Genomic DNA, 27,136 nt, shown 5'->3' with positions numbered 1-27,136 from the left:
ACCATATGCAAGTGTGGGCCGAACTACAGATATTGTGTTTGGGGTGGATAGTCAATCTCCACAAAGTTTCTACCATGTAACAGTACTAGGAAACTGTTAACTGTTTAAAGAGATACTTTAAAGAGACTGTATGTGAGAGAGATGGTGAAAATATGATGTGAGCAGCTTCTGGGCTCTTAGGTTGAAAAAGGCTCCCCAGTTCATTTATCTGCAGACTATAAAAAAGAGAGAGGAAGAGAAACTGTCTCATTTTATTTTTAAGCCAGTACAAAAATACATATGTACATAAAATTCTTTTGGTGCCATCTGACATACAATATATAAAGTCTACATGACATTCAATTAAAATACCTTTACCCTTAATGCTAGAATGCTGACTCTTGTAAATAAATTCTATATAGGAAAAATAAAGATTAATAGCAGAGAAATTAGCTAGTATTTTTATTTGTCTTTCCAGTGTATGTAATCTTCTGGAACTTGACACTAAAAAGATGTGTGTTTTACAAAACGTAAATGTACTCAAAGCTATTTTACATTACAGTAAATCTACCCAGTAGATTAAAAGAAAGTAACATTCCCTCTAATAATACCCTGAGAGCAACTGCCTCAGTACAGCAGGCTAACCAAAATATAGTTATTTGTGAATAATGCCTCAGAGCTACCATCTAAACAAATGCCATGATCTGTAAAAAATGCCATGCAATTATACTTATTTGCACATTAAGTTATTTTGAATGTGTTTTTGCAGAACTCTGGTGCAAGGGCAAAAAGATGAGAAGTGAGAAAGCTTTCATGGCAAATCATTCTACACATGGCTGCTGGAGCCTTAGCTTGTAACAAACATGACCAGTATGATACCATAATACTTCAACTACCATAGGTTAAAGAATACATTGTAAGGGATTTCCCCCCATATAGCAAGTAGACAACCTTGAGATCTGAGGGGTAAATCTGCCCACTAGCCAACCAAGGGCTGCACCCCAAATCCACACCGTGGCAGCCAAGAGGAGGGCCAATAAACATGGGAAAAGGCCAACTGTATTTAAGTGGTGGTGGGAGCCATATGCAGCTTCTAGGAAAGATTTACCTCAATGGTTTTAATTACTTGAAAATGCACTGTGACAACAGAATCTGAAGAGAAAATATACACAGTTTCTTACTCAATTCTTGCATCCTAACTTTAAAAGGGGAGTAAGTGAACATTTTATAGTGCAAAGTTAATTGGATAAAGAGTGAAATGTTTGCATTCAAGATAGAATGCAATTATGTTGGTATGTTATGTTACAATGTAAAAAAAAAACAGTGTAGGCAAGCTAGGAACCCCTAACATGGGAAAAACAAGGAGCAGATCACCAAACTGGGAGCATAGCTTGAAGCTGGCATGTCAGCTGCATCATCTGGTACTACCACTTCCTTCCACAGGGCAGGAAGGGCACATGTTTTCTGATTTATAGTGATGCTTGGAAGTGTTTCAAGGCCAGGAAAAGTCAGAAGCCTTCATCATGGCACCAGAAGCAGACTCTGGGCCATGTTTCAGCAGGCTAATGCAAGGATGGATTGAGGGCCCTTTCCTACCTCTCTCCCCAGTCTTTCAGGGGAAGGGGCCCTCTCGAGTTTCTCTGGGTTCTGGAGTTTGTGGCTCAGCACATACAAGGTGCACTGAGAGCAAAGCATGGGACCTTCTATGGTCCCAGTACCATTCCTCACATAGCAAGAAGAAAAACAAGTATAAAGGGTGGGGGAGCATGGACCTAGTGGCTGTTTCAAAGACAAATGCATGAAGGTTTTCAAGACCAGGTCCTGCTCAGAGCCTTCAGTGCTTAGTTGGATTCAAACTCCTCACAGTGACTATCACCTCAAGCTATTCCCCCTTTCAGGTATCTACAACGCAATCATAAGGGCAGCAGACCAGGAAAAGAGGAAGAAAAATCCTTACAGTGTACCAAAGGGAAGACTTCTTAAACTTACAAATAAGTTTGTTGCAGAGATAATTCCTTTGTTGGATTTCAGTGACAAGGAGGCTGGGAAACCTTTTGAGGAGAACTTGGAGAATGCCACCAAGGTATACTAGTTTCACCTAAGCCCCCCCCCCTTTTCGGCAAAAATAGTTAGGAACCCGCAGCTCACTGAAGAACAACCTGGAGAAAGAAAAAAGGATTCTACCACACAATGAAAAACAGCATTTCCAGACAGGCCATGTAAGCCAATGACAGTGCTTCTTCCAGATTCCTTTGATAGGACTTGGAAGTCTGAACGGGACAAAATCTAAAATAAAGTCAGTATATGAGCTAATAAGTTCTATGTTGTTCTGTCAAAAAGCAATGGACTTGCTGAAATGTATGGGCTTGACAAGCTCATGGCATCCACAGCAGTCCTTCCCTCAGAAAGGTGGGCCTAAGGATCCATGCAAAAAAATGTAGAGACAGCACTTGTTAAAGTTTTGAAGCTTCAGCAACAGCTTTTAGAATAAACTTCAGTTTCTCTAGATTTATCTAGCTCAAGGCAAGTGAACCCAACACCCAAACCACTGCAATGGGCTGAAGAAAATTGCACTTGTGGCAGTTCTTGAGACAAACTCCACTGGTAATACAATTCCACCGAATGTTAGGCCCTTAGCCCTGGCTCACAAGCACACCTGGGTATGTCACTAGGATGGGCCCTGGCTCACAAGTTTGTTCAGCCAGCTCTCCTTTCAAAGGATCTAAGTGTTTGAACAGCCATTAGAGAATGCTTGGGTGGAGACATTGAGGCTTTCCTCATGGCCAACTGTGAGGAATAGAAACTTAAGGCATAATATTCCTTTTGACCCAACCATTACCCAGAATCCATTTGTTGTGATCTGGTTTTACATCAAAATGGAACTGGGGGAGCAAGCCATTCTGTAAGTCTACAACTGCTACCTCACCTTCAGGACACAAGAACTGGAAAAAACTTTAGCCCACCTGGTACCATTCTCACTCTGTGGCAACACTATATTGGGGTGGGGGAGGTATATGTCACTTCATACCTGTTTGGCAGCAGGCTACTTTGAACTGCTGAGTGAAGGACACTACAGCCCAGGGCTGTAATCTAGAGTTTACAATTTATTTATTTATTTAAAACTTTTATATGTCATCCAATACCAGTGTCTCTGGATGGCTTACAAAAAAAAAACCCCAACAACACACAAACCCAAGCTGGGCTGGATAAGGATCTAAGCAGTGAAACATCACGAAATAGACAACAGCCTTGACTAATGTTTCAGGATGTGAGAGGAAGAATCTACTCTGAGCCCTTCTGCACCTTAAGTGCTTGCTTAGGGCACTTACGTTGAACCCATGCTATTTTCGGTGTTTTTCTAAACAGCCTTATTGTACAGCTCTCACAGGTATTCCTTTGGTTGAGTGCTTTCTGTAGTTACTGACCTGAAAACACTGTTCTTAGTACTTCTAGGTAGAGAGTACCTGCTGGACCCTGGAGCCATTTTGGCAGATCCCCCAGCTCTGTGCTTTTCACAGTTGTATTTCAACTGACCCTTCCTTTAAAGTTAATTCACTGATCCATAGGGCTCAGGAGATCCATCTCATTATTTTGCCCTAACACAACTTATGCCAAAGAATGCAACTGACACACTATATCAGTGCATAGGGAAGCTGAACTTAAGGCCTCCCAGTAATTTTTTACAAAGTCTCCAAGTCCTTTTTTTCCCCAGAAAGTGGTGGGACCTTGAGTTACTGTATCTTTAACTGGCCTTCCCTATATCCTACAGCTTTGCTTTAACTTTGTAACTTGTGATGCATGCTTGGAACACTACCTGCTTCCCCATGGTTGCCAGAGTGAACTCAGGGAAGAGCTTTCGGGGCTGTTTCAGGGAACTGGGAAGAAACAAGACTGTTGCTTCTAAGACACATTGTATCCAGCCAGTGCCTCAGCTTCTTCCTTTTCTGTTTCAAAGTACTGCATTCAGACTACCAAATCATCCAACTGAAGCAGTACTTGAGATCTCTGGACCTCTTCTGCCTCCACAGTTCTACCCTTCATAGGATACCTATAAATCCACGGAGTTTAGAGGGTTCATAACATGGTTTATTTGGCCATTGACAGCTCACAAATGAGAAACATGCCTTACAGCCAGGGGTCAAAAAATATTACCAAGACTTTTTTCCAATGTTCATGCTCACGCTGTTAAAACAATTTCCCCTAAATTCAGGGAAACTGTTTGGCAGACTACACTAGGATTGTTTTGTATCATGCTTGAACAAATTAATAGTACCTTTACACAATGGACTGTTGTTAACCTACCATTATATGAACTGTCTCTAAAATTGTTACCAGGTGAATCAATGTTACCAGGTGAACCCCACAAAAAAGGCCTCATGCCAACATCTGTTGTTATTGTTTAACCTGGCTTTAATGACAATATCATGTGTGATCAGGCAGGGAACAGGTAAGTAGAGTGGTAAGGTTTGGATTTACGTGTCTACTTATACTGAATTAGATGTTTTTATATATTGGAACACATCCATGATATAATCTCTAGCTATAAAATTAAATGGAATAAACCTGATCCCTTAAGACAGGGGAGTGTGCAATGAGGCCTGTGAGCCACATGTGCCACGGCCATGTGTCCGGAATGGGGGAAAATCCCTCTTCTTGGCAGTGTATTAAAAAAAATGTTGATATGGCAATGGCAGCAAAAATGGCTAATTTAGAAACAAAATGGTCCTCTTCTATTCTTGCACTTCTGTTTTTCCTTTTTAAAGTGATTCGTGCCCCTGCCCCAAGGCAGGTGGTGACTCAAGTGTGAGCAGGGGTGTGTTTGCCACCAAGGTATGGGGAAAAGGGCAAGGTGCTCCCCAGATCGTAAGGCCTAATCAGAGGCCCAAGTGATGAATGCACTGGTTTTTCTTGAATGCAAAGACTTCTTCTCCACCCAAGATTTTACTCTGAAATTTTAAAAAACTATCCATGGTGTCGAATCCCATGCCCAAAGTAGGTTTGGTCCATAGACAGCTTCTTTAATGTCAATAAAATTAATTAATGCCGTTAATATCATTCAATTAAGCCTCCACTGCTTGAATGGCCCAATAAGTAATCCTGTGTTTAAAATGTTACTAATAACTTTGGAAAGCTGGCTTGTACTGGAAAATGCAAGCTGGCATCACTTCCCACTTCAGGATCTGTACTCAAGGCAGAGTAAACTTATGGAAAGACTGCCTTGGAAAAGCAATCTATTTATTCTTTTAGCTTTGCGCGTAAGAATTGTTGCATTATTTTTAAGCTTCAAGAGCATTGTTTGCCAATAACTGTAGCATTTCTGGGGTTTAACATTTGGGCTTGAAGACTACAGTGCTTTAAAATTTCATGAGACGGAATTCCTCACACAACTTTTGCCCCTTAGAATCTTTACAGGGGTAAGGCATTTGTTAGAACTTGCATGGCAGTCTACTACTGGCTCTTTTGTAAACAATATAATCTTTACTTCACTAAGCCCAAGCTTTTCCTTTGGTCCCATCTGTCTCCTACTTATTTTCTTAGGGGTGTCTTAAACTTGGGGCTTAACTGCTGTCCGGATGTGCTAAGGTTTGGTTTGGGACAAGAGCTCATATAACTGTTTCCACCTTAGCCGTCGCACTATCCTTTTTTTTTTAAACACTTAATTTTGGGTGCTTTCTAAGTATAGCCGTCTGTGGATTTGTGTGTTATTTGGGTGATAAGGAGCAACACTGACAGTACTGGAACTCTCACCCTATGATCAACAGGTGGAAATCTTATTAGAGCACTGTACAGTAGTAGTGATTTTCAAGTAGTAAAACCTCCAATGGCAGAAGCCCTTGATTTTATTTTAGAATAGCTTCTCTTTCCTTTTATTAACCATGCTCTCCCTTTTGCTCTTTCTATATTTTCCTAATTGGTTGATAATTTGCGGTTGTCATGAGCATATGAAAATGGGAAGCAGATGACTTAGAGAAGGCAGTGAGAGTGGTTTTTTTTTTTTTTTGCTTTGTTTCTGGTAATCTAGTGAATGATTCCACATCCCCTAGCCCAGTATAGCATCTTAGATCAAATGTTAAGCTCGGATTTGCAAAGTTTACTGTAATACTGTGCACAGAGAATACTAACATGTGCTTCTCAAGCAGTTAGCACATAGGTCCTACATCGAATATTGTTCATGGAGAGAAGGTTCATTTATCTGGTGAAGTCAAGAGAGACACCAATGAGACTATACTTTTTTCCTGACAGAGTACAGTCCTGTCAAGTGTAAGCAGGACATAGATCTGTATTTTGCATTTCTGTATTTTGCATTTAGCAGGACTGTATTTTGCATTTCACATTCTTCAACTACTCCAATACTTATTCATCTTGAAAATACATGTATGCTTGCAAGCTCCTTGTCTGGGATAGCCACTTAATGCTCTCTGAAGTCATAAGGCCACAACTTCTGAGAAGGTACACACCTAACTACCACTGAAGGTAATGGCACTCAAGTACTTAAATGCATACAGATAAACTATACATATCCATGGAACACAGACAAGCCCCAATTCCATCAGGATTGCATCTTGGGTGACTATAGTTACAAAAAAGGTAGTTGGTGGAATGGCTTTATCTAGAATACACTGACTATCCATCTGCCTCTTTCTCTCACACACACACTCACACAGCGCAATGAGAAATGGAACACAAGCTTATCCTGCACTATAGCTCACCAATACCAGTTTGAGCAACATTTAGGGAAAATGCAGTTAAAACTGGGCTTTTTGGCAAGTGAAAGTCATGAATGTTTGTCAAGTTCTCAGTTAATTCTGAAATATTTAGGACAAATTTTCTTACTGGGCCCAATTCTAGCTTAGCAATGTTCTTGCTATGTTCAAAATTATTAATACTGTAGCATTAGAAGTCTGTTTGCATGGATGATGCAAAGTAATTTTGAAAGTAGTATTCTTTGAAGCCTGTATTTAACCAATGTGCATTTTTATGCAGTCAGTTATAAATATCTAATCTTTTTAAAAGGCAACACCCTTCAGATTGTGCAAATGCAAAGGATTCATATAGCTCCATTCACAGATACTGCATATTCTACTGATCTGTCAGCAATCTTGGCTGCATAACAAAAGTCACTACTGGTAAATAAACATTTTGTCATACAGAACTTTTTCCTTTACTGTCCATCTTGATGCTAGCTTCAGATTGCTTATTCATTTGATCTTCTGTAAAGGTGATGTAAGAATAGACCAGACTTCCAGCGATACTGTAAGACATCAGGTTTTAGATTAAAAATGATTATTTTGAACCAAGTTCTTCTGATTTAAACAAACTAGCCTGAATTTTGCTTTATTCCTGCAAACATTTTAATAAAGCTTGTCTCCATCATGTATTCTACTAAATAGAAAAAAAGAAAATGTCAGTTATTTCCATGTAATTAGGCAATGACCCAAGTAGCTGCTAAATGGTTTCATTAGTGCTGAATTACAGGGAAAGACCATTCTGATAACATGAGACATAGATGGGACAACCTATTGCCTCTCCCCAATCCTAGATTCAGTTCCACATTTCCTCACACTGTGTATAGCTTTCCTTTTGCTTCTGTTACAAAATTCTTGATTTAAATTCTATTCACAATGGCTACCATTGAAAGGTTATCACTACAGCTGTATTTATGGCAGAAAATGCCAAGCTGTTCAGTGAAAGTTAAGGCTACAATTCCACAGACATGGCAATATATGTAGTTTCACTAAGGACTTGAAGTAGGTAAGTTTTGATTATACATTCTACTTAAGGAAGTAAAAATCCATAGCAGAGAAAACAGATACACATGGGAGAGCATGTGCAGGATTGTTATAAGTCAATTAGATCCTTAAGTATTGTCAACTGAGCAGTTAAAATTACCAACTATAGTCGGATGCTTCAGAAAGCCAAGAAGCTGGCAATCTGTCTTCTTTAAACTTTAAAATACTAGTGAAGTGAGAACACCTTGATCCTTAGCCTAGAAAGACAAATGTAGGCTTAACTCACTCCTACTCCCAACCCACACACACTAGGAGGAAGGTGACCATACCATTAACTTGTTACCCAACATAAAAAAATGACTGGTTCTTTTCTAGTCATTAGTTGTACAAGTCTAGTTTTATTTTACCTTCCCCTACACTGAAGTGTAGTGCCCTTTGAACACCATATATAGAGAAGGAAGTTCTGCAAAGTTCAATTAGACTTACTTCCAGGTGAGAATAAAATTGTGGACTTTGTTATAAAGTATAAACTCCTAGCTATTAATTCCTAAACAATCTTAATTTTTCCATTATAACTTTATTGCACTTACCTGATATTTAATCCTACAAAGTTTGTCCATGTGAAAATATAATCTCCTCCAAAGAACATTCCTATGTAGGTTATTAATATATTCTGGAAATTTTAAAAAAATATGTTTTAGACAGAGTATTTACGTAGGACATTTTTCTCCAGGGAGAGGATCTGCTTAATAATTGCTTAATAAATTTTCATAGTAGATTTAAATCCAATGAGATTACAACATTTGACAAAATGTGGATTAAGCCTGTTCAATCCACACACAACCTCCACCACTCTGGTTTGCATGGCAAGGCAACTTTCAACTGGGACTTGCATATACTGAAAAAAGTGATTGGGTCACACTGCATAGCCCCAAGGATGTATTAATCCACAATGGTTTGTCATAACATACAAACTAGTCCAGAGACAGAAACAAGCTGGTTGCTTAAAGACTGGGGTGGGTGACAAGCCACGGTGACAAGCACAGTGTGCCTTGTGATCCTGCACTGCTTCTTGCATGGTGACTTGAGGACAACAAGCCACCCTGACAGTTTTGTTCTTGGCACTGTATCATCTGTTCTTTCCATGCCATCTGAACCCAGGTGACTGACCCCATCATGGGTCACAGAAGGCAGAGCGCGAGCTGCTTGGCATAAACAGTAAAAATACTACTTCCTGCTCCTGATGAGCTTGCCCAAGCCACTGCCAGCTACCCTGCTGTGGAACAACCATCACTGGTTTGGGTTCCCTGGATGTGATGGTGAGCTATTTTACTTGATGCTGCTTCCCTCTATTTTCTTTGATGATAGTCTACAAATTGATAGCTAGTGACAGCTCCTCCAAAGAGCCTAATGAGCACACTGTCACTGTTTTGTTATCCTTTTAAAAAGAATTAAATGAAATAAATTTGTGCATACCCACTTTGGAGGTGCTGGCTCTAGCTGTCAACTCAGAGATTAGGAAAGGCAATCTCTTAAAGGAAAAAAAGAAAAGGGGGGAAAGTCACACTGAGAAAAAAAGGCTCATGAAAGAGAAACAAGGTGGCTTTAGCAGTGAAGTCCCCCAGGACACTAGCTGAAAGATTGAGGGGGAAGGCATAAGGAATGAATGCTTGGTGAGTCCATTTGTCCGTGGGACACATCATGTGAGCAACCAGTGTACCATTAGTTCATTACAGGGTGAGTTAGTGTGACATGAGAACCCACCTGTAAGTATTATCCTTGAAGTACTTGCAATTACTGGGAAAATGCAAGCTGTTTGTTAGCTTTCTGGTGTTTAAACTTAGAGAAACAATGGGAACACAAGTTTATAGAAGGGAGATGCAAGCATACATTAACAGAAGCAAACAAACAGTTTGAGCAGCATACAACTAACAACATCAAGACCAAGAATAAAGCATTTGTAAATATATCAGAAGAAGAAAACCAGCTAGAGAAGCAGTTGGACCACTGGTTGGTAACAGAATTGAACACTAAAGGAGGAAAAGGAGATTGCAGAGAAGCTGAAGGTTTTTTTCCCCATCTGTCTTCACAGAAGGGGATATAGAACATGTCAAGAAGAGAGCCTAAGGAATTATGGCAGATAGTGATAAATGATCAAATTCTCAACTTTATTGAGAAATTATTTTGGTGAAAACCAAAAGGGATAGTGAGGAGCTCCAAAGGTATCTCTCTAAGCTGCAAGAATAGGCAGCAAAATGGCAAATACTGTTCACTGTAAGCAAGTGTAAAGTAATGCATATTGGGGCAACAAATCCCAACAGAAAAGTATAGGCTGATGGGATATGAACTGTATCATGTCTGGCCCAGAAAGGGATCTTGGGGTTATAAACAACTCAATGAAAATGTTGACCCAGTTCACAGTTGCTGTGAAAAAGGCAAACTCCACATTAGGCGTTAGGGAAGGAATCAAAATTAAACCTGCCATAGTTGTACCCCACTTAAACAAATTTTTGGTGCAACTGCACAGAGAATATCATGTATGGTTCTGGTCACTACACCTGAAAAAGAATATTACCAAGTTGGAAAACCTACAGAAAAGAGCATCTAAAATGGTGAAGGGTTGGAGAGATTCCCAGATAAGGATTGGTTACAGCAAGTGAAATAGTTTGGTTTAGAAAAAGTCGAGTAAGGGGAGACATGGTGACAGAGGTGTTCAAAATTATGCATGGTGTGCAGAAAGTGAAGAGGGAAGCTTCTTCTTCCCCTTTCCCATAATACTAGAACCTAAGGTCATCCTATGAGGCTGACTGACTGGAGATTCAGGATGGATAAAAGGAAGCCTTCACACAGCACATAGTTATAACTATGGATTTAACAGCCAAAGGAAGTAGTGATGGCCATCAATCTAAATGACATTAAAAGGGGATTGTACAAATTCAAGGCTATCGATGATTACAAGCCCCCATTATCAGAGGGGGCATGCCTGCATACACCAGTTGCTGAGGAACACGGGCAGGTGAAACTTCTGCACCCAACTTACTTGAGGGATCATGTGAGCTGTTGGTTTAACAATATGTGAATGAGTGCTGGACTGGATGGACCACTGGTCAGATCCACCATGGCCTTTCTTATGCATCCTTCCTTCTCCCCTTCTCAAGCTTAACTTTTCTTGTCAACACTATAGACCAATGCAGAGATGAAAATATGACCTCTCTTCTGCAGATACAAAGGGTTCTAATAAATGCGTAATACTCAACCTACGTTCCATTCATTCTGATGAAATGACTCAAAGTAGGACTGACTTTGAATAGAAGTCAAAGATTTCACTTTAGATCACAGGCTCATCTACATATATGACTCAAGGCAATGGGACAGATTGCAAAATATCCTTTGTTCCACTCTGCCTTTGTTCCCTACAGTGCAGTTCAACACAGGCATTTAAAGAGTATTAAAGACATGTGCTGTGACTGAATTGCACCTGTTTGTCATTGAGAAGTTCTCCCCTGTAGTCCCAGACACACAATTACAATGTGGAGTATCACAATTTTTTCAGAAGTATGTATTTGAAGATCTTACCTTAATGCAACCAACAATTGTAGTTGTAAGGGCAGAGTTATACTGAGTGCAAAGTACTGTTGAATACATCAGAATAAACCTAACAAAGAAAACTCAAAATTTAACAATGAATTTAAAATAGCACATGGGATGGACAGAACACAAAACACTGATTGTGGCACGCAATCTGGCACCTGCTGCTTTCTGAGATTTTTGCAATAGATCACCACCAAATGGACTACATAAATCATCAACTAGCAATCTAGCTGTATTATTTAAGGAGTGTGTATTCACTGGATCATTTAACAGAGGTAAATACATAAGCCTATTTTCCTGTTTTGTAAGTCTAACACACACAATCACAAGAATTCAAATAGAAACAGCATAAAAAAATTAAGATATTTTGTGTTGTCACCTGATCCCAATATGATGGAACCCTGAATCACCACCCTTTGTGAGAACAGCACAGTATCAGCATTCAGAACACTCAGTCCTTGAAATATAGGAGTTATTTTCTCCTATAACAGTTATTCTTTGCTGTTGTTTTTGGTCTGCTCCATCTAATGGCTAAAGAATCTGACATCCTAACCATAAGTTTATTGATAATATAGAAGTGTTTGACACTAAGAAAGCCAAATCTAAAATTCTTACCCCATTACACATGAAAGTGTAAACTGTATAAGGAAGAGGGTGTCTGCCCAGCCTTTATATTCCACTGTCTGGAAACGAAACAAAAGCAGTATCTTAATACGAATAAAAAGTTCAAAGAAAGATTGTCACACCTTATAATCTGGAATCTTCAGACTGACTTCATATTAGCATATGCAAATTATTAGCACATTATAATTGTTGTTTTATCCTTGCAGACATGATACTTCAGGGTGAACAGAAAATGTTCAAGATTGGAGATTCAACCATATCATATTTCAAAATAAAATCTAATGCATAACTCTGGCAAACAAAATGCTTAAATTACATCAGTTTTGTTTACTGATGGGCATCATTATACACACAAGCACAGGCTGTTTCAAACATCTCTACTGAACAACAGTGTAGCTCAACATTTTCAATCTATTTGCTTCAGCTGTAGGTCACTAGGACTGTATCGGTATAGTCAAAGCACAAAAGGGCAGGTGGGAAAAATGTGGAAACACATGCATAAAATATGGGCAAAGTAGTCAAAACAAGTATATTTGATCAAGTGTTTTCTTGACAGTTTGTAAGATGGTCTCCAGTACAGGATATAATACTTATTCCTAGGTTTTTTATTGGCTGCTGTGCTACAACCCAAAGAAATATAGCCACATCATAAAGGAGCCAGCAAATTAGTAAAAATCTCAACAGACTCTTTGAAAGCCCAAGAGTAAATGATCTCTTGAAGCATTATAAACACAATGTAAATATAATAAAGTTTAATATAATTCAATGTAAATTATAAATAAATATAGGGTAGTGTAAACACAATGCACAATAATTTATTTCATTCCACTTCTATGATGCCCCATAACCTAAAGGATCACTTTGACCACATATAAAGAAGAGTTAATTTGTTGCTCTCATGTCTGTTTCTGAACAATAGTTTGACCTTGACGATCTTGGGTGGTGGTCTCGTTAACTGTTTCCTCTTAAAAAGTACATGTTATAAAGAGAAAGTACTCAAGCAACAAATTTTCTGAAAAACTTCCATAACTGATCTATCCTAAACTGAAACTGACTGAGCTGGAGCCAACAATCCATGCACCTGAGCACTTACAGAAGGAAGCCCATCCTGCTGTACACATCATAGCCAAAAAAAGAAAAAAAAGAAGGAACAAGAGAAAACTTGAAGCCAAACAAGGAGATCTTCAACATGGAGAAAGCATTGTCTCTCAGGAGTGTATGTCAATTAGGCTCTGAAACTCTGTTCAATGTATCCTTGCAATGTTACCCAAAATGAACTTTAATTGTAAGCATTGACATGATTATCTACAAGTCATGAATGCTCCCACTAATCTGAAAGTTAATGATGATGTGTAGATATATGCCATCAAAATAGAGGGGAGCTTCTCTCATGTAAAATATTTAATTTTTTGAGTTTCTAAAAACAGTACTTCCTTTTTAAATTCCATTTAAATTTAAATAAATACCCATTCCAAATTTAGCCCAAATCTAGCACTCATATTTATTTATTCATTACATTTGAATGCTGCCTCATAGCCTACAGGGCTCTCTGGGCAGCTTACAATAAGGCCAAAAAAAAAAAAACCACACTTCTTAATTCGGTTTTAAACTTACTGATATACTGGACAATCTCTGAATGGTTTTGCATAAAACAGGCAAACATTTCCGACTCTCAGTCACATAACACTAACAGCAAAAAAAGACTGCCCCCCTCCACAAAAATGTTGAAAGTGGGAGTGATTTTTGTGTATGTGGAGGTACTGTAAGGTCCTATTTATCAACACCACTTCTATATCAACCACAGCCAAAGCTCCTGGACAGTTTACAACAGCACTGGTAGTCCCCAAAATTCCTAGGCTCAGAAATTAATTTTTAAGTGTATAACTTGCACCAAAGTCTTGGAGTTCTAGTAAAAATACAGGTCCCATAAGCTTCAACTTGGCCCGTCCCTGGACTTAAGTCTATTATTAGCAAATGTATGATTTCCCAGCCCTGTGGGTTTTGAGCTTCCAGGATGTTCAACAGAGCAGCTTTTGTTCACCTTTACTGCAAAGAGCTTGTCAGAGGAGAAAAACAAAGTTTACTCAAAAAATTAGCAGCATAAGTTATGTGTGCACATACTGAGTATGAACTCTAGAACCTAGCGCAGTGCTGGTATTCTATTTCTTATTTTGCTGGGGCACATATTTTTAAATATGCAAATTCCTCAGAAAGATAACACTGAAACACTATTTTCTATTTCAAAATGAGGTTTTAAATACAGAATTATCCTCAAAGCTGATTATTTAACTTTGATCTATGCATCTCTTTAATATCCAATGTTAATTCTGTTCACTTACATTAAAACTATTCTGATACAAACATACAGATGCTCATGCTTACCTTTCAAAACTTATCTGAGCAAATTATTCATCAGCAAATTATTAAAAATTCAGTTTGCAAGCATCTTAAAGAAAATGCAGTGATTAATGGATGCCAGCATGGATTTACCAAAAACAAATGTCAGACTAATTTAATCTCATTTTTTGACTAGGCAACATCCCAAACAGGCAGAGGGAACACTGTGGACATAATCTACCTGGACTTCAGCAAAGTTTTCAGCATAGTGCCCCACAACATCATGCTAAGCAAATTAGCAAAAACTGGACTAGATGGAAAATCCTTTAGATGGATCCAAAATTGGCAGCTAAATCAGCCACCAAGAGTGCTCTTCAATGGCAGCTTCTAAAATTGGATGGAGGTCACTAGTGGGTGCCACAGGGTTCAGTCCTGGGCCCAGTGCTCTTCAACATCTTTATTAACAATTCAGAAGTACAAGGAAAGATAACCAAATTTGCAGATGATACAAAACTGGGTGGAATAGCAAACACCCTAGAAGACAGAATGAAGATCCAAGGTGACCTTGGTAAACTGGAACACTGGGCTGAAAGCAACAGAGAGAGATTCAGCAGAGACAAATGTCAAGTCCTCCACCCAGGAAAAAGAAGCCAAATGCATTTATATAAGAAGAGGAATATGTGTCTCAACAGAACTGCAAAAGAAAAAGACCTTTGAGTTACTGAGAACAACAGGCTAAATATAAGCCAACAATGTGATGCAGCTGCAAAAAGGGCCAATGTTATTTTGGGATGCATTAATAGAAGTATTATTTCCAAATAATTAGCATGAGTTCCTGTATACTCCTCACTAGTCAGAGCTCATCTGGAATACTGTGTCGAGTTCTGGGCATCAAGATTTAAGAGAAATGCAGAAAAATGAGAAAGGGTACACCAGAGGGCAAGAAGAGTGAACCAGGGTTTGAAAATACTGTCCAATGAGAAGAGACTGAGAAAACTGGGTATGTTCAGCCTTGAGAAGAGAAGACTAAGGGCAGACATGTTATCACTCTACAAGTACCTCAAAGGCTGACACAAAGAGGAAGGTCAAGATCTTTTCTTGCTGATACCAGACTGTAGGACATGGAATGATCCACTCATGTTGCAACAACCCAGATTCAAGCTAGATATCAGGAAAAGTTTCCTCATTGCAATATGACACTGGAACCAGCTACTTAGAGAGGTTGTGGGCTCGCCCAAACTGGCAATATTCAAGGCAAAACTTTCATCTGAGTGGGATGGTATAAACTGGTATCTTGCAATAGCTGGGGGTTGGACCCAATGGTCTTCTTGCACCTCCCTTCCAACTCTACTATTCTATGATAATATGATTCCATGATCTTTAATATCATGCAATACCATAATCACCTTATCTAAGCAACTGTTGGTCTTGGTTCCTATTTTTTAAAACCTGCCATCCATGCATGCCTATTTTAACACGTCAAAAGAAAAAAAAATCTCATGTAGTATTTACCTGCTAGTTATGCTTTATAGTGTGCCTTTTATCACTGTGGACATTAACACTTTAGCAACAGCCATATCAATATTTCAGCAACATAAAGCTTCTGATACCTGTTCAGGGCCTGTTTCCATTTGCCCTTCACAGTGAAATGAAGAAAGTATATTTGCGAAACACCTCAAGGATAAAATGGTTTACATTTGCCTCAAGTTGCATATGATTAATTTCTGCAGTGAAATTCCAGTTTGTGGCCAAGGTACAGTCTAGTTCTACTTCATGGAGTGAATTTCAACATGTGTAGCCTAAAGAAATAGATAAGTTGTCCAGAGGGATCTGGCCCATCACATCTTTGCTTGACCTTTGCCGATCCTTGGCTTATACTTTCTAGCAGAAAGAGATCAGCTAAGCAGCTGATTGTTATTGTAAGATGATGTAAAACAAACAAAACAAAACAAAAACCACCAACTATCACCACACACCTCCACAGATGAGGTAAGAGGTACACATGTTATAAAAGTTTGAAGCACAGAGACTGACAAGCTGGTGAAAACTGGCTACAGAAAGAGTAAAATGTTCATATATGTGAAATGATATAATTTCCTATATTATCAAGCCATTCCATTAAAAAGTATGTAAATAATTATAAATTTGCAACTGTACTGTATTGTGTTAAATTTAAAGAAAGATTGCATTGTAAGAGAAAGAGCAATATTTCAGTTGCAAAAAATGCAGGACATCAAAAATATCCGGTTTCATCCTACTGATTCTAACATGGTAACTACAGCTGTAACTAAATGTTACAAGCTAACATAAGCTGGTGGTCCCCCCTTGTTGGCAAATCTGTTCACACATATTAATAATTCAGCTAAATTCCCTCATGCCTGGTCTGAGACCATCATAATATCTATTTTTAACAAAGGAGATAGAGAGGATCCATCAAATCACAAGCCCATCAGCTTACTTTTGGTTGTGTGTAAGCTGTATGCTAGTTATTTAAATCAAAGACTGGCCTCTTGGATAGAGGATAAAAACAGCTTAGGAAATGAACAGGCAGGCTTTAGAAAGGGCAGATCAACTATAGATCATAAAATCTATGGCAAATCTAGACAGCATACTAAAAAGCAGAGACATCACTCTGCCAACAAAAATGCGTATAGTCAAGGCTATGGTTTTCCCAGTTGCAATGTATGGCTGTGAAAGCTGCTCCATAAGGAAGGCTGAGTGTTTAAGAATTGAGGCCTTTGAATTGTGGTGCCGGAGGAGACTCCTGCGAGTCCATTGGACTGCAAGGAGATCAAACAAATCAGTCTTAAGAGATCAACCCTGAATGCTCTTTAGAAGGCCAGATACTAAAGATGAAACTCAAATACTCTGGCCACCTAATGAGAAGGAAGGACTCACTGGAGAAGAGCCTAATGCTGGGAATAATTGACAGCAAAAGAAGGGAACGGCAGAGAATGAGGTGGCTAGATGGAGTCACTGAGGCAGTTGGTGTGAGCTCAAGTGGACTCCAGGGGATGGAGGAGGACAGGAAGGCGTGGAGGAGTGTTGTTCATGGGGTCGCAATGGGTCGGACACAACTTCGCAACTAGCACCAACAACAACATCTTGCCGAGCAATACATGCCCTCCTATAGCAATTCTCTTTTTACTGCATTTGTAGACCTAAAATCTACTTTTCAATTTTCTTAGACATAAACTATAGTTGAAGTTGTTCCACACTTCTATAGGTAACAGACTCCTCTATTTTATCGAGTGCCTCTACCAGGATACCATGCTCTGTGTAAGATGCAAGACAGAAGAGAATCTGACAAAATCTACTTCTGCCACTAAGGGCATTCACCAAGGTTCTGTATTAGCCCTCATATTATTCAATCTCTATTTAAATAACCTGATTGATATTATCTTGCACTGCCTTCCATCTTCAGTCTTAGATGAGTGTTATTACATTGTGCCATATGAAAATCAATTGTGCCACTGTTATAATATAGAAATTGAAACTCTGGAGCACATCTTTTTCGTATGCAATTTTTACAGAATATGAGATTCCTTAACCCTGTAATGAGTGATTTTCAGGTAGGACCCCGATTGGTATTTAATCTATTTCCTAGCTGATACAAATAAGTCCAACACAAAATTAGTGTCCAAGGTGGCATGACCTACATATGGGTTAAATTAGGATCTCCCATAGGGTATTCTAGAGTTATCCAAGCATTTAAAATTGACTAATCTATTGTGGCTTAGTGCTATGCATAAATTGGCCTAATGTTCTGATCTGAAAGCTTCCATACTGGAATAAAAAAAGAGTTACCTTTTGTACATCTCCTGTAAAATATGCAATGGCCAAAGTAGGAAGAATCATGAACAGTGCATTGTAATAGAGAAGACCATATTTTCCAAGTTCCTAGGAATGAGGGGAAAAAAACCTTAGAAGTTTATCTTGGCTGAAAGTTAAAGCCATACATAAAGAATCACTTTAAAAAGACCTCATAGTTACCTGCTCCAACCACCGTAATTTTTTCCTGTCTGAATCTTTAGACAAAGAGCAGCTTCATCTTCTCCCCATGGTCCAACCATGATAGTGACAGAAAATGAGTTCCTGCCAGCTATACTTTTCATTTTTGTATTACACTTTAATGCATACTTTAAGCAAACACATATTGGGTGAAAAACTATTAACTGAGATAACTATCAAAGAATTTGTCCTTCATTTCTTCCTCCTGTTTGGCATAAAAAGAGGGAACCAATAAGCCCTGCAGAAGTGCAAAGGTATATGAAATTTACTCTCAACATAACTATGCTGAGAAGAAATAATCTAACAAGCACAAAAATACTTGTTTGTAAAATGTCTGTCACTGGCCTGATGCAGCTCTGCAACACAGAAGCCAGATTTGGGAGTATCTATTGTTTGCCCACAGTCTGTCTCCTCTATGGAACAAACTGTCCCATCAATTTGAAGCCACTAGAACCCTTATTCATGCAGTACCATTGCACAGCCTGGATTAGGAACATGTATTTCCTGGATTAGCTCTTGATTTACTAATCATAGCTAGGAGGCAGTCAATTATCTGTAGTGGACTCTCAAATTTTAAGAGGCTAAAAATTTAAATCCCTTTATCCAACATACAATATATCAAATATATACTTTTATCTCAGTAACAATGAACCAGACTACTGGCATGTTTTCAAACTTCTTTGCAAAAACAAAAATATGAACATTTCATCTTGAAAAATTTGTCATGGTGAGAGTACACAGTGCAGTAATTAATTTTTTGAATATGCTACTTAACTAAAGGAGACAATTGATGGAAATAGTGCTGAAATAGCAATATCTGGGACTGATCCAGCATAATCTTATGGATGTAATTCTAAAATATATCTGCATTTGCATGCTATCTAGTGTACTGGGTGCATTGAAGTTTGCCTTCTAGTGAAAGAAAGTAGTGAAATAGAACAAAATGAGGAAATGAAATTATTTTTACAAAATATGGTCTTAACATTAGTGAACAATGAACACTACTTTTCTAGAAAATAATTTATTCTAATTTGCTCATGCTTTCTTGATTACTTAAGTGGAGGGCTAAATTTAAAATGGTACAATAAGAGGAACCTACCTTTGAATCTAATTTCTGTTTTACATATGCACCATTTGCAGCCGTCAAGACATCATTGATCAAAATGAAAACATAACCTTCTAGGTCAAATGCCAAATCAGAACTAACGGAGAAAAGACAAGATTTTAAAGTTACAAAGAATGCATAACTCGCACAAATACAAAACACATGCTAAGTGCAAGAGACATGGATTCTCTACAAGGTTCTCCGTGTAGACTGAGTCTGGTACACAAGAGGATGCTATGCACTACAAGAACCCTTGCATCCAGTGCTCTATGCACACTACATCAGTGTTGTATAGGTATATCTCATTTTATTAAGCTTCACACTTATTGTGCTTCCTAGACGCAACATGCATGTCTATCCACAACAGATGTCACTGTGTCTCTGCCTTGAATTTTGATAATTCTCAGAATGTATTTCAAACTTTTTCATTATTGTACTGTAATTTATTATGGTTATCTGCGATCTTTGATGTTATTGTGATTTTTGTAATTATTTTGGGGTGCTTTGATGTTTCTCCCTCCCCTGGGGCCTCCCTGTTCACAATACCTATGCCAATTAGACCAACTACTATAATAGCCCTACAGTGGCCCCTTAAGCGGTCATAGGCTGAAAACTGGGTCTCTTGTGCCAAACAGTCAGCCGACAGAATAACTATACGTGAGCCAAGTTATGGCTGTATTCAACTTAGTGTGATGGTCTGGAAATGAGCCCACAATATCTCTGAGGTATGCCTATATAGCAGCACTGATAATCTGCAGAGGATCTTTTGGTGAGGGGAAATGGAGGATGAGGTAAGAAACAGAGGCCCCAGACTGTGGATATTCCTTTATCTTTGACATGATCTTCTCTGACAGCAAAGAGATCACAAATCACACAGGGACCAAAGGAAATTCTATACAAAGCCTCATCATAGTAAGGGAGGCCTATCAGATTAAAAGAAAAACTAGCAGGGTTACCAGTGGATGCCTTCTTTCTAGCATCCCAAACTCCAGTGATTTTCCAGGTACTACAAAACATGAGGTGAAGAACCTCCCACTGAAAAGCACTGAAATTTAAACAACATTCTCACAGAGTATCACCTGAATTTCTACTCGCTTTTCACTAACTAGACAGAAGCTTTATTATAAGCATATACCTGAAGATGTTGCTATAAAAATTTAACAAAATTCAAATATTTTTAAAACAGTGGTAAAACTTACCTTGCTGCTACAAACGCACCAATTATCATTGCGAATACTGTCATCTGAATTCCCCAAGAAAATTTTTTCCTAAAAAGAGAAGAGCTTTGTCAACTACTGCCACTGTATTCAGAAATTCCCAGTATTCTCCTAATTCTTAAAGATCTAATGATCTTTCAGGAGATCATAATAGCATGAGTTCTCTGAAGTGTTTAGTAGAGCTGATAGGTATATGTGGGGTGGAAGAAATGGAGCTAGATGGGAGAAATGTACCCAAGTGTTTCATTTGTTTCTCCTCAGTCATCTGCACATCAACAAAGCAAAGCAGCAGTGAGATAAACTCAAGATGTGATGATGTGGTGAGTGGATTGTACAAGTGCAGCTGCCACATGGAAGTCTTTAACCCTCTTCCTGTGTGAATACTATTATAAGAAATGTCACCATACAAGAAACCCTCTTCTCCGCAATCTCATCTCAAGAGAAAGGAGAAGGTCGCTCATATCCACTGAGCTTTGAGCAAATGGCCTCTCCAGGAGGAAAAGGGATCTCTCACAATAGTAATGCAGCCTGTGCCTTAGTGTAGCATAATAGAAGAATCTTCTCCAACTCTCAACATCCATCATACACAGTGAAGTATGATTCTACCTTCAGAGGTCAAAGCAATATCATCCTTTGCTCACGTGAAACAGAAAAGAGTTAGCATTGCATTTTGGAGCAAAGTTCAGCATGGCATCAGAAATACTCCTCTATATGTTCTCTAACATACAGAGAAAGAGGACTTAAGAAAGGAGAGGAGTCAATTGCCACTACAAAGTATTAGTTACTGGAAAGCCCAATAAAATTTGTGAATCCCTGACCCTAATGTGATACCCTGCCACTTCAATGAAACACAAGGCTATGTCCCATTATGCCTTCAGCTGTCCCTGAGTTGACTGCATGACAAAAGGAAATTAAAGTAGTGCAGGTACAGGCTTCCCCCTTCACATGGCACACACCTGTGGCACCACTTCACAACTCACTTGAGTAAGATTCCTTCTGCAAACATTGTAAACAGAATGGAAAACCGTCTCAGGACTGTAAACATTGGTAAGCTGCAAGAGAAGGAAAGCAATGTTTTGCACAGGGATAAGCTATATCCACTACTCCTAGTTACTCCCATATCTATCTAGAAATTAAGGTAAGTCTAGAAACTAAGCTAAGTGATAAAACACAGGTCTGGCATATGGAAACAATTATTCCTAGAAAAATATAGTGAGCCAAAAAAGATTATTTACATCATTTTATTGAAAAGGTACCAAAAAAAGCCAGCATTCCACCAAGCCTGAGCTTAGCATGTACAACTCCTCAAAACCCAATAATTTTGTCTCTCATATATGAAGCTCAGCTATATATCGGCCACTTTATTTCTGGAAACAGTTTATGGGAAAGTTATTTATGAAAGATCACACATGCTTCTAACTCATTCCCTTGAAATAAGTGAAGTTCTCAAGTTGCAAGGCTCTGTAATTAAGGTTATATTTAACCATCTTCCAAAACTAGTCACTAAAGCTAGTACCTGCCCACATCTTTTAATACACAGGCTCCAAGAGTACTCAGTGATGACATGGTATTTCACTAGATAAAATAGCACAAGAGCTGGTTTTACCAACCATCTATCTTAATGTACTAATAACACATACCATCTTTTATATGTTTGAATTCTATAAGTCTTTCAGGTGATGCTTTTAATGAAAGAAAAAAATCCAATTATGGCGCATTTTCAAGAAGGTTTCATAAATATTTTCTATCAATAGTTTATCACAATTCTCTGCTTTGAGAGATTTATCAGCACCAAGTTTGGAATGCCAAAGAAATCTATATAATGCAGAAAATAAAACTTAGGGGAAACACTATATTATGTTTGCCAGCATGTTTCCATTGGTCTTGTTTAGACACAAAGGCAGCATCTGGAAGCGATCTGTGACTTAATTAATTAACCACAAGTTATGTGTGAAGTCCACCCAATTTTCAGGGACAACCTGTGACTGCAACATCCAAAACTGGGCACTTACTGTTTGTGGGTTAAATAATCACAAGTAAACCCTCAAATAATCCATTGATTAACACAGGGTTGTTTAATCCACAATCAGCCCAGGTGCTCACCTTCAAATATCATGGAAACTAGAAACTGCTCATGTACAAAATGTACCCTTGTAATTCATGATTTTATTAACCTACATATTGTTTCTGGACACCACCATTACATCCAAATAAGATCATGATACGTGACCATGTACTGCAACAAGGAGATTTAAACTCTGTAGCCATAATATTATTAACCCAACCTTCTATTTATATGTAAAGAAACTGGTTTGGAACATTTGCACTCTCCCTTGAAGAATCAAGGTTCATAACTTAGAGTATTCTCGATTCAACTTTTCTAGAAATTCAGGTAGAAGTGATGCTCAGGAGTACCTGTGCCTGGTGAAGGATTGTGCACCAGCTGTACCCACTTCTAGAGAAGGTGGATCCAGTAAAGTCCTGCACAACTTAAAGCACAATTTTATGCAACCCTAAACATTAGACTGTTCCTTAAATCAGTCTAAATTGTTCCAACACCTAACTTAGCTAAGTTAGATTACTTCAACAAATTGGGGCTAACAGTGTTTGAAGAGTGTCCAGAAACTTCAGATGTATCCTGAAGGATTTTAAGTGGACCAGGTTATCGCAACCTTCTAATGCTTTCATTATGCCATGTTCACTGCCTACCAATCTCTTTCTAATTTAGATTTAAAGTACTGATTATTATCTTTAAAAGGTTAAAGGATTACACTCAAAGAATATGGACAGAATTATGCATTAACTAGATTTTTATTTTGTTTAAGGCTTGGTCATCAGGGGACTATTAGAGAGCATTTAAAGGATACAATCCTATACCAGTAATTAGAATAGGAGCATAATGTCAAAAAAAAATTGCTCTTCGCAAGCAAGCTAAAAATGCAATCATACTACTAGGTAACCCTGCCCTTTACTATCCCACAAGCAATTGTTGTAGGAGCTAGACAATTTTCATTCACTGCATTTGAAACAATCCAATGCATTATTTTAGATATACTTAAATTCAGATATTTTACTTTTAACAAATGCTCAATAAAATTGTAATGTCATGAATATACAAAAGTTATCCATACTTAAGTTTCTTTGTGCTGAACAGTCCTGTGATTTGGTTTCCAAAATAGAGAAGAGGTAGAGGAAATGTCTAGAAAATTACAAATGGGGAAAATGCTCAGTATACAGGTAAAATCAGCTAGCATCCAACCATTCAAAACAAGTTCATGGTTTTGCAATTGGAGCACTTTTTGCCAGCCACACGACATAGCAAACCTTAGGAAATGCACAATAATACTTCAACTGTGACATAACAGTCTTAGCATAAAAGATCAGTGTGGTTTTGCTACCAGATTTTACAACCAACGCACACACATCCTTTTCTCAATACTGCATTAAGTTTGGGAAACTAAAACGGTGCATTTTCTGTCACATCAAAGACATTCCATTTTCAAAGTTACATTGTGACAATGGGCATACAATGTTTCATGCATAAGAAAAGCTTTATAACATGGTACTTCACATGGCTAACCGGCCCACCATGTTTGTTTGTTTAAAACATTTGTATGCCGCTCAGTTGTGCCACAGCACCTCTGGGCGGCTCACAACACAAGATAAAAATACAATTTAAAATCTTGGGCATTAGAAAACAATTTGGGAAAACTACTCAAATAAGAAGATAAATATTAAGATGAGCACATTAGCCAAATATATCAATGTTTATTTAGAAGTACGTGTCATTCATTTAAATGATATGCTCATATATGTGTGAAGGACTGCATCATGAAGCAATGTGAATGGAAGGAAAATATTTTCAAATTCAGTAGAAAATATTTCTGTGGGCCAAACTATTACATTATATGTTCAAACCTATTTAAAACTAGCAGTTGTGTGGTAAGCTGATCATGGTACACAGGACAGGAAAGCTTTGCACCAATGGCAGCTTCCCTCCTGGAGGATATGGCAGCTTGTGAGGAAGATTGGCAGGGAATCGTGGCAGCTCCCCCGCAGAGCTGCCTCAACTGTGTTCAAAGCTTAAAAACAGCCTTGGGTGTATGTGTGATCACACATTTAACATAATGTGCAAGTAAGCCTTTACAAATCTAAATAAACCCACTTCTAACAGTTCATATTAAGTAAACACACTAACCCTGACCTGTAAAGGCTGTAGAGGTACATTATTAGGATATTTGCATGAAACCTATGTGGTTTACTATGGCATGAGCTTTTCACTAGACTCAGTTTTCAACAGACTCACAGTTACTCCTTTAGAATTTTTACTTATCAGAGCAATAGCATAGTCAAGAGCAGATTGGAATCTCTTGACATTAAGAGCACCAGGGGAGGGGGGACATACTTAAATATTAAGCAAATATTTAAACATATTTAAACATAATTCAGCCTTCTCCAAGTTGGTGCCCTTCAGATGTGACTACATCTCCCACCATTCTTATTGGCTGGGGATGCTGGGAGTTGTAGTCCAACACAGCTGGAGCACAGGTTAGGAAAGCCTACTTTAATTTAGCTAAAACAGCAAATCATAATCATATCAATGCATTTCTTGAAAGTTTTCTTGTGTTTTTCTGCAAAATATGTAATATATATTCTCTTTCCTAACCATAAGCTGATGTAATAAAGGCTATGTTTCTATTCAGATTTACTGGTGATTTATAAACAGTGGGGTGAGAGAAAAAAGATACCTTTTTTACATACCTTTCGAGGTATATTTCGGTCAAAGTCTGGAAACTTCACCACCCTGAGTGCCTTTCCCACCCAGAGGACAACTACTGTAGCCAACATCTGTGAAAGGCGCAGGAGAAGTATGACTGTTTTATCTATGCTCTCCCTGCCCTGCTAGAAATGTTCATAATCAAAATTCCAACTAACCTGACCCAGTCCCACACACAGCGAGGAAGGAAATCTACAACAAATGGCAAAGACTGTTAATTTATATTATTTTAATTGAAGTTATTTATGTTGTGAGTCGCCTCGAGGCTTCAGCGAATGGGGCAGCATAGAAATTTTCTAAATAAATAAATTAATTAATTAAACCAAATAACACAGACCCTGGGCAAGTCATGCATAATGCAATCAGCCTAGGAAGCAACAGGAAAATGGTTTATGGCTCATTTTTTGGCCACTGTTAAAACAATTCTTTTCCCAAAATGGGAAAAAATAAATAAAAACCTGATGTGTGTTTTTTTCCTAATTTCCCACTGGAAACCAATGCCCATTCACAGTCCTAACATGACCAGGTGTATTTGCATAACTGCTCAATGGTATCAGTTACTTCTTACCTATTCAAGATGTACATATCTATTCAAGAAGTATACATACATACAACGAATATTCAACATGGAGGGAAAGCATGGGATATCTGTGGAAGTAATTCAAAAATACTGTAGGGAAGACTCGGTAAAGAGTTTCCTTTAGGGTTTCAGAAAATTACAACATCAGGATGGCAGTTGAAGCCGAAAAGCAGAAATGTGTGTGCTGAGTAAACCCAGTACAGCTGTGGTGGTGCTGTGTACAACACAGACTCACCCCAAATTCTACGGCACTGAACTATCTTGGGAGTAAAACACGAGGCATCTAGCAACTTCTGAAGAAGCGAGCTACAAGTGGTCTCATAAACGTATCGGCGGGCGAGAAGGATGCCCAATAAATCTGGTCTCTAGCTCGTCGAACTAAGTAGGGAGAGAAGCGGAGCTACGAAGGCAACCTTGCCCCGTTATTTAATATGGAGGCTTCTTCCCAAGCGTCATCAAGAGAGTGGAAGGTCTGCAGAATCCCCGAGGGCTAGCGGCATTAAGCAGTAGCGACCGCAGCCCTGCAAGAGGGAGAGACGCCACCAGTTTCCCCGGCCTGCCTGCCCCCCCGCACGAGTTAATCAGCAACCCAGTTACGCTGCCCTCTAAATTTTCCCCTGGCGCCGGCGACAGCGAACTTTGCCCGCCCGCCTGCCTGCCTTACCCATAGCTAGTCAGCACGCTCTTGTTCACCACCACGATAAAGAAAGAGCTAAAGCCATAGAACGCAGCCGCCAGCAGCTTGAGGCAGACAGTGAGGCTCGGGGTCGCCGCCATGCCCGGCTCCTCATCTCCGCGAGCTGGAAGTGCTGCTGCTACTGTGGCTGTTCTGCCTGCGGTGGGAGTTTCTCCTTTCACGCCAGCACGTCTGCGCGCGGCTGCCGACATATTTGCAAGCGGAACGTCAGAAAAGGCGGAGCTGAGCGCGCCCGGCCTGCAGCCAGCAGGGGCTGGGCCAAGGGAGGAAACGTGGAGAACAAGCACCTCCCAAAGAGAAAAACAGGGTGGGGCGCTTTCCTGCCAGTTAGTCGGGTGGTGGGTCCTCTGTGTGTTGCAAGTGAAGATACGTGGCGTTGCAGTAGCGTTCCATGCCTCCCAACTTGGTAACCTGCGGATGGGTTCGACTATAGGTCCTATCATTCATGGCCAGCGGCGGGATGAAGGCTGACGCAGCGGAGCTCACTT

The 27,136-nt window shown here is 39.0% G+C and overlaps 1 protein-coding gene across 1 annotated transcript; it reads right to left on the bottom strand.

The window, feature by feature from the left end:
* Nucleotides 1–232: 232 nt before the first annotated feature.
* Nucleotides 233–26,851, bottom strand: SLC35D1 (solute carrier family 35 member D1). The gene is made up of 12 exons (XM_044441071.1): nucleotides 26,616–26,851; nucleotides 25,530–25,563; nucleotides 25,356–25,442; nucleotides 23,726–23,793; nucleotides 21,575–21,646; nucleotides 20,577–20,645; nucleotides 19,372–19,474; nucleotides 18,069–18,161; nucleotides 11,916–11,983; nucleotides 11,286–11,364; nucleotides 8,300–8,382; nucleotides 233–7,231 (listed from the first exon to the last, which is right to left on the bottom strand). The coding sequence occupies exons 1-12, from the start codon at nucleotides 26,837–26,839 to the stop codon at nucleotides 7,123–7,125; spliced, it is 1,089 nt and encodes a 362-aa protein (XP_044297006.1). The 5' UTR covers nucleotides 26,840–26,851; the 3' UTR covers nucleotides 233–7,122.
* Between the last annotated feature and the right edge of the window lie 285 nt (nucleotides 26,852–27,136).

The sequence above is a fragment of the Varanus komodoensis genome, unplaced genomic scaffold (genome assembly GCF_004798865.1).
Source record: "Varanus komodoensis strain SLA01 unplaced genomic scaffold, ASM479886v1 scaffold1, whole genome shotgun sequence".
Taxonomy (NCBI): domain Eukaryota; kingdom Metazoa; phylum Chordata; class Lepidosauria; order Squamata; family Varanidae; genus Varanus; species Varanus komodoensis.
The sequence above is the reverse complement of the archived record's forward strand: the minus strand, read 5'-3'. Positions and strand labels throughout refer to the sequence as shown.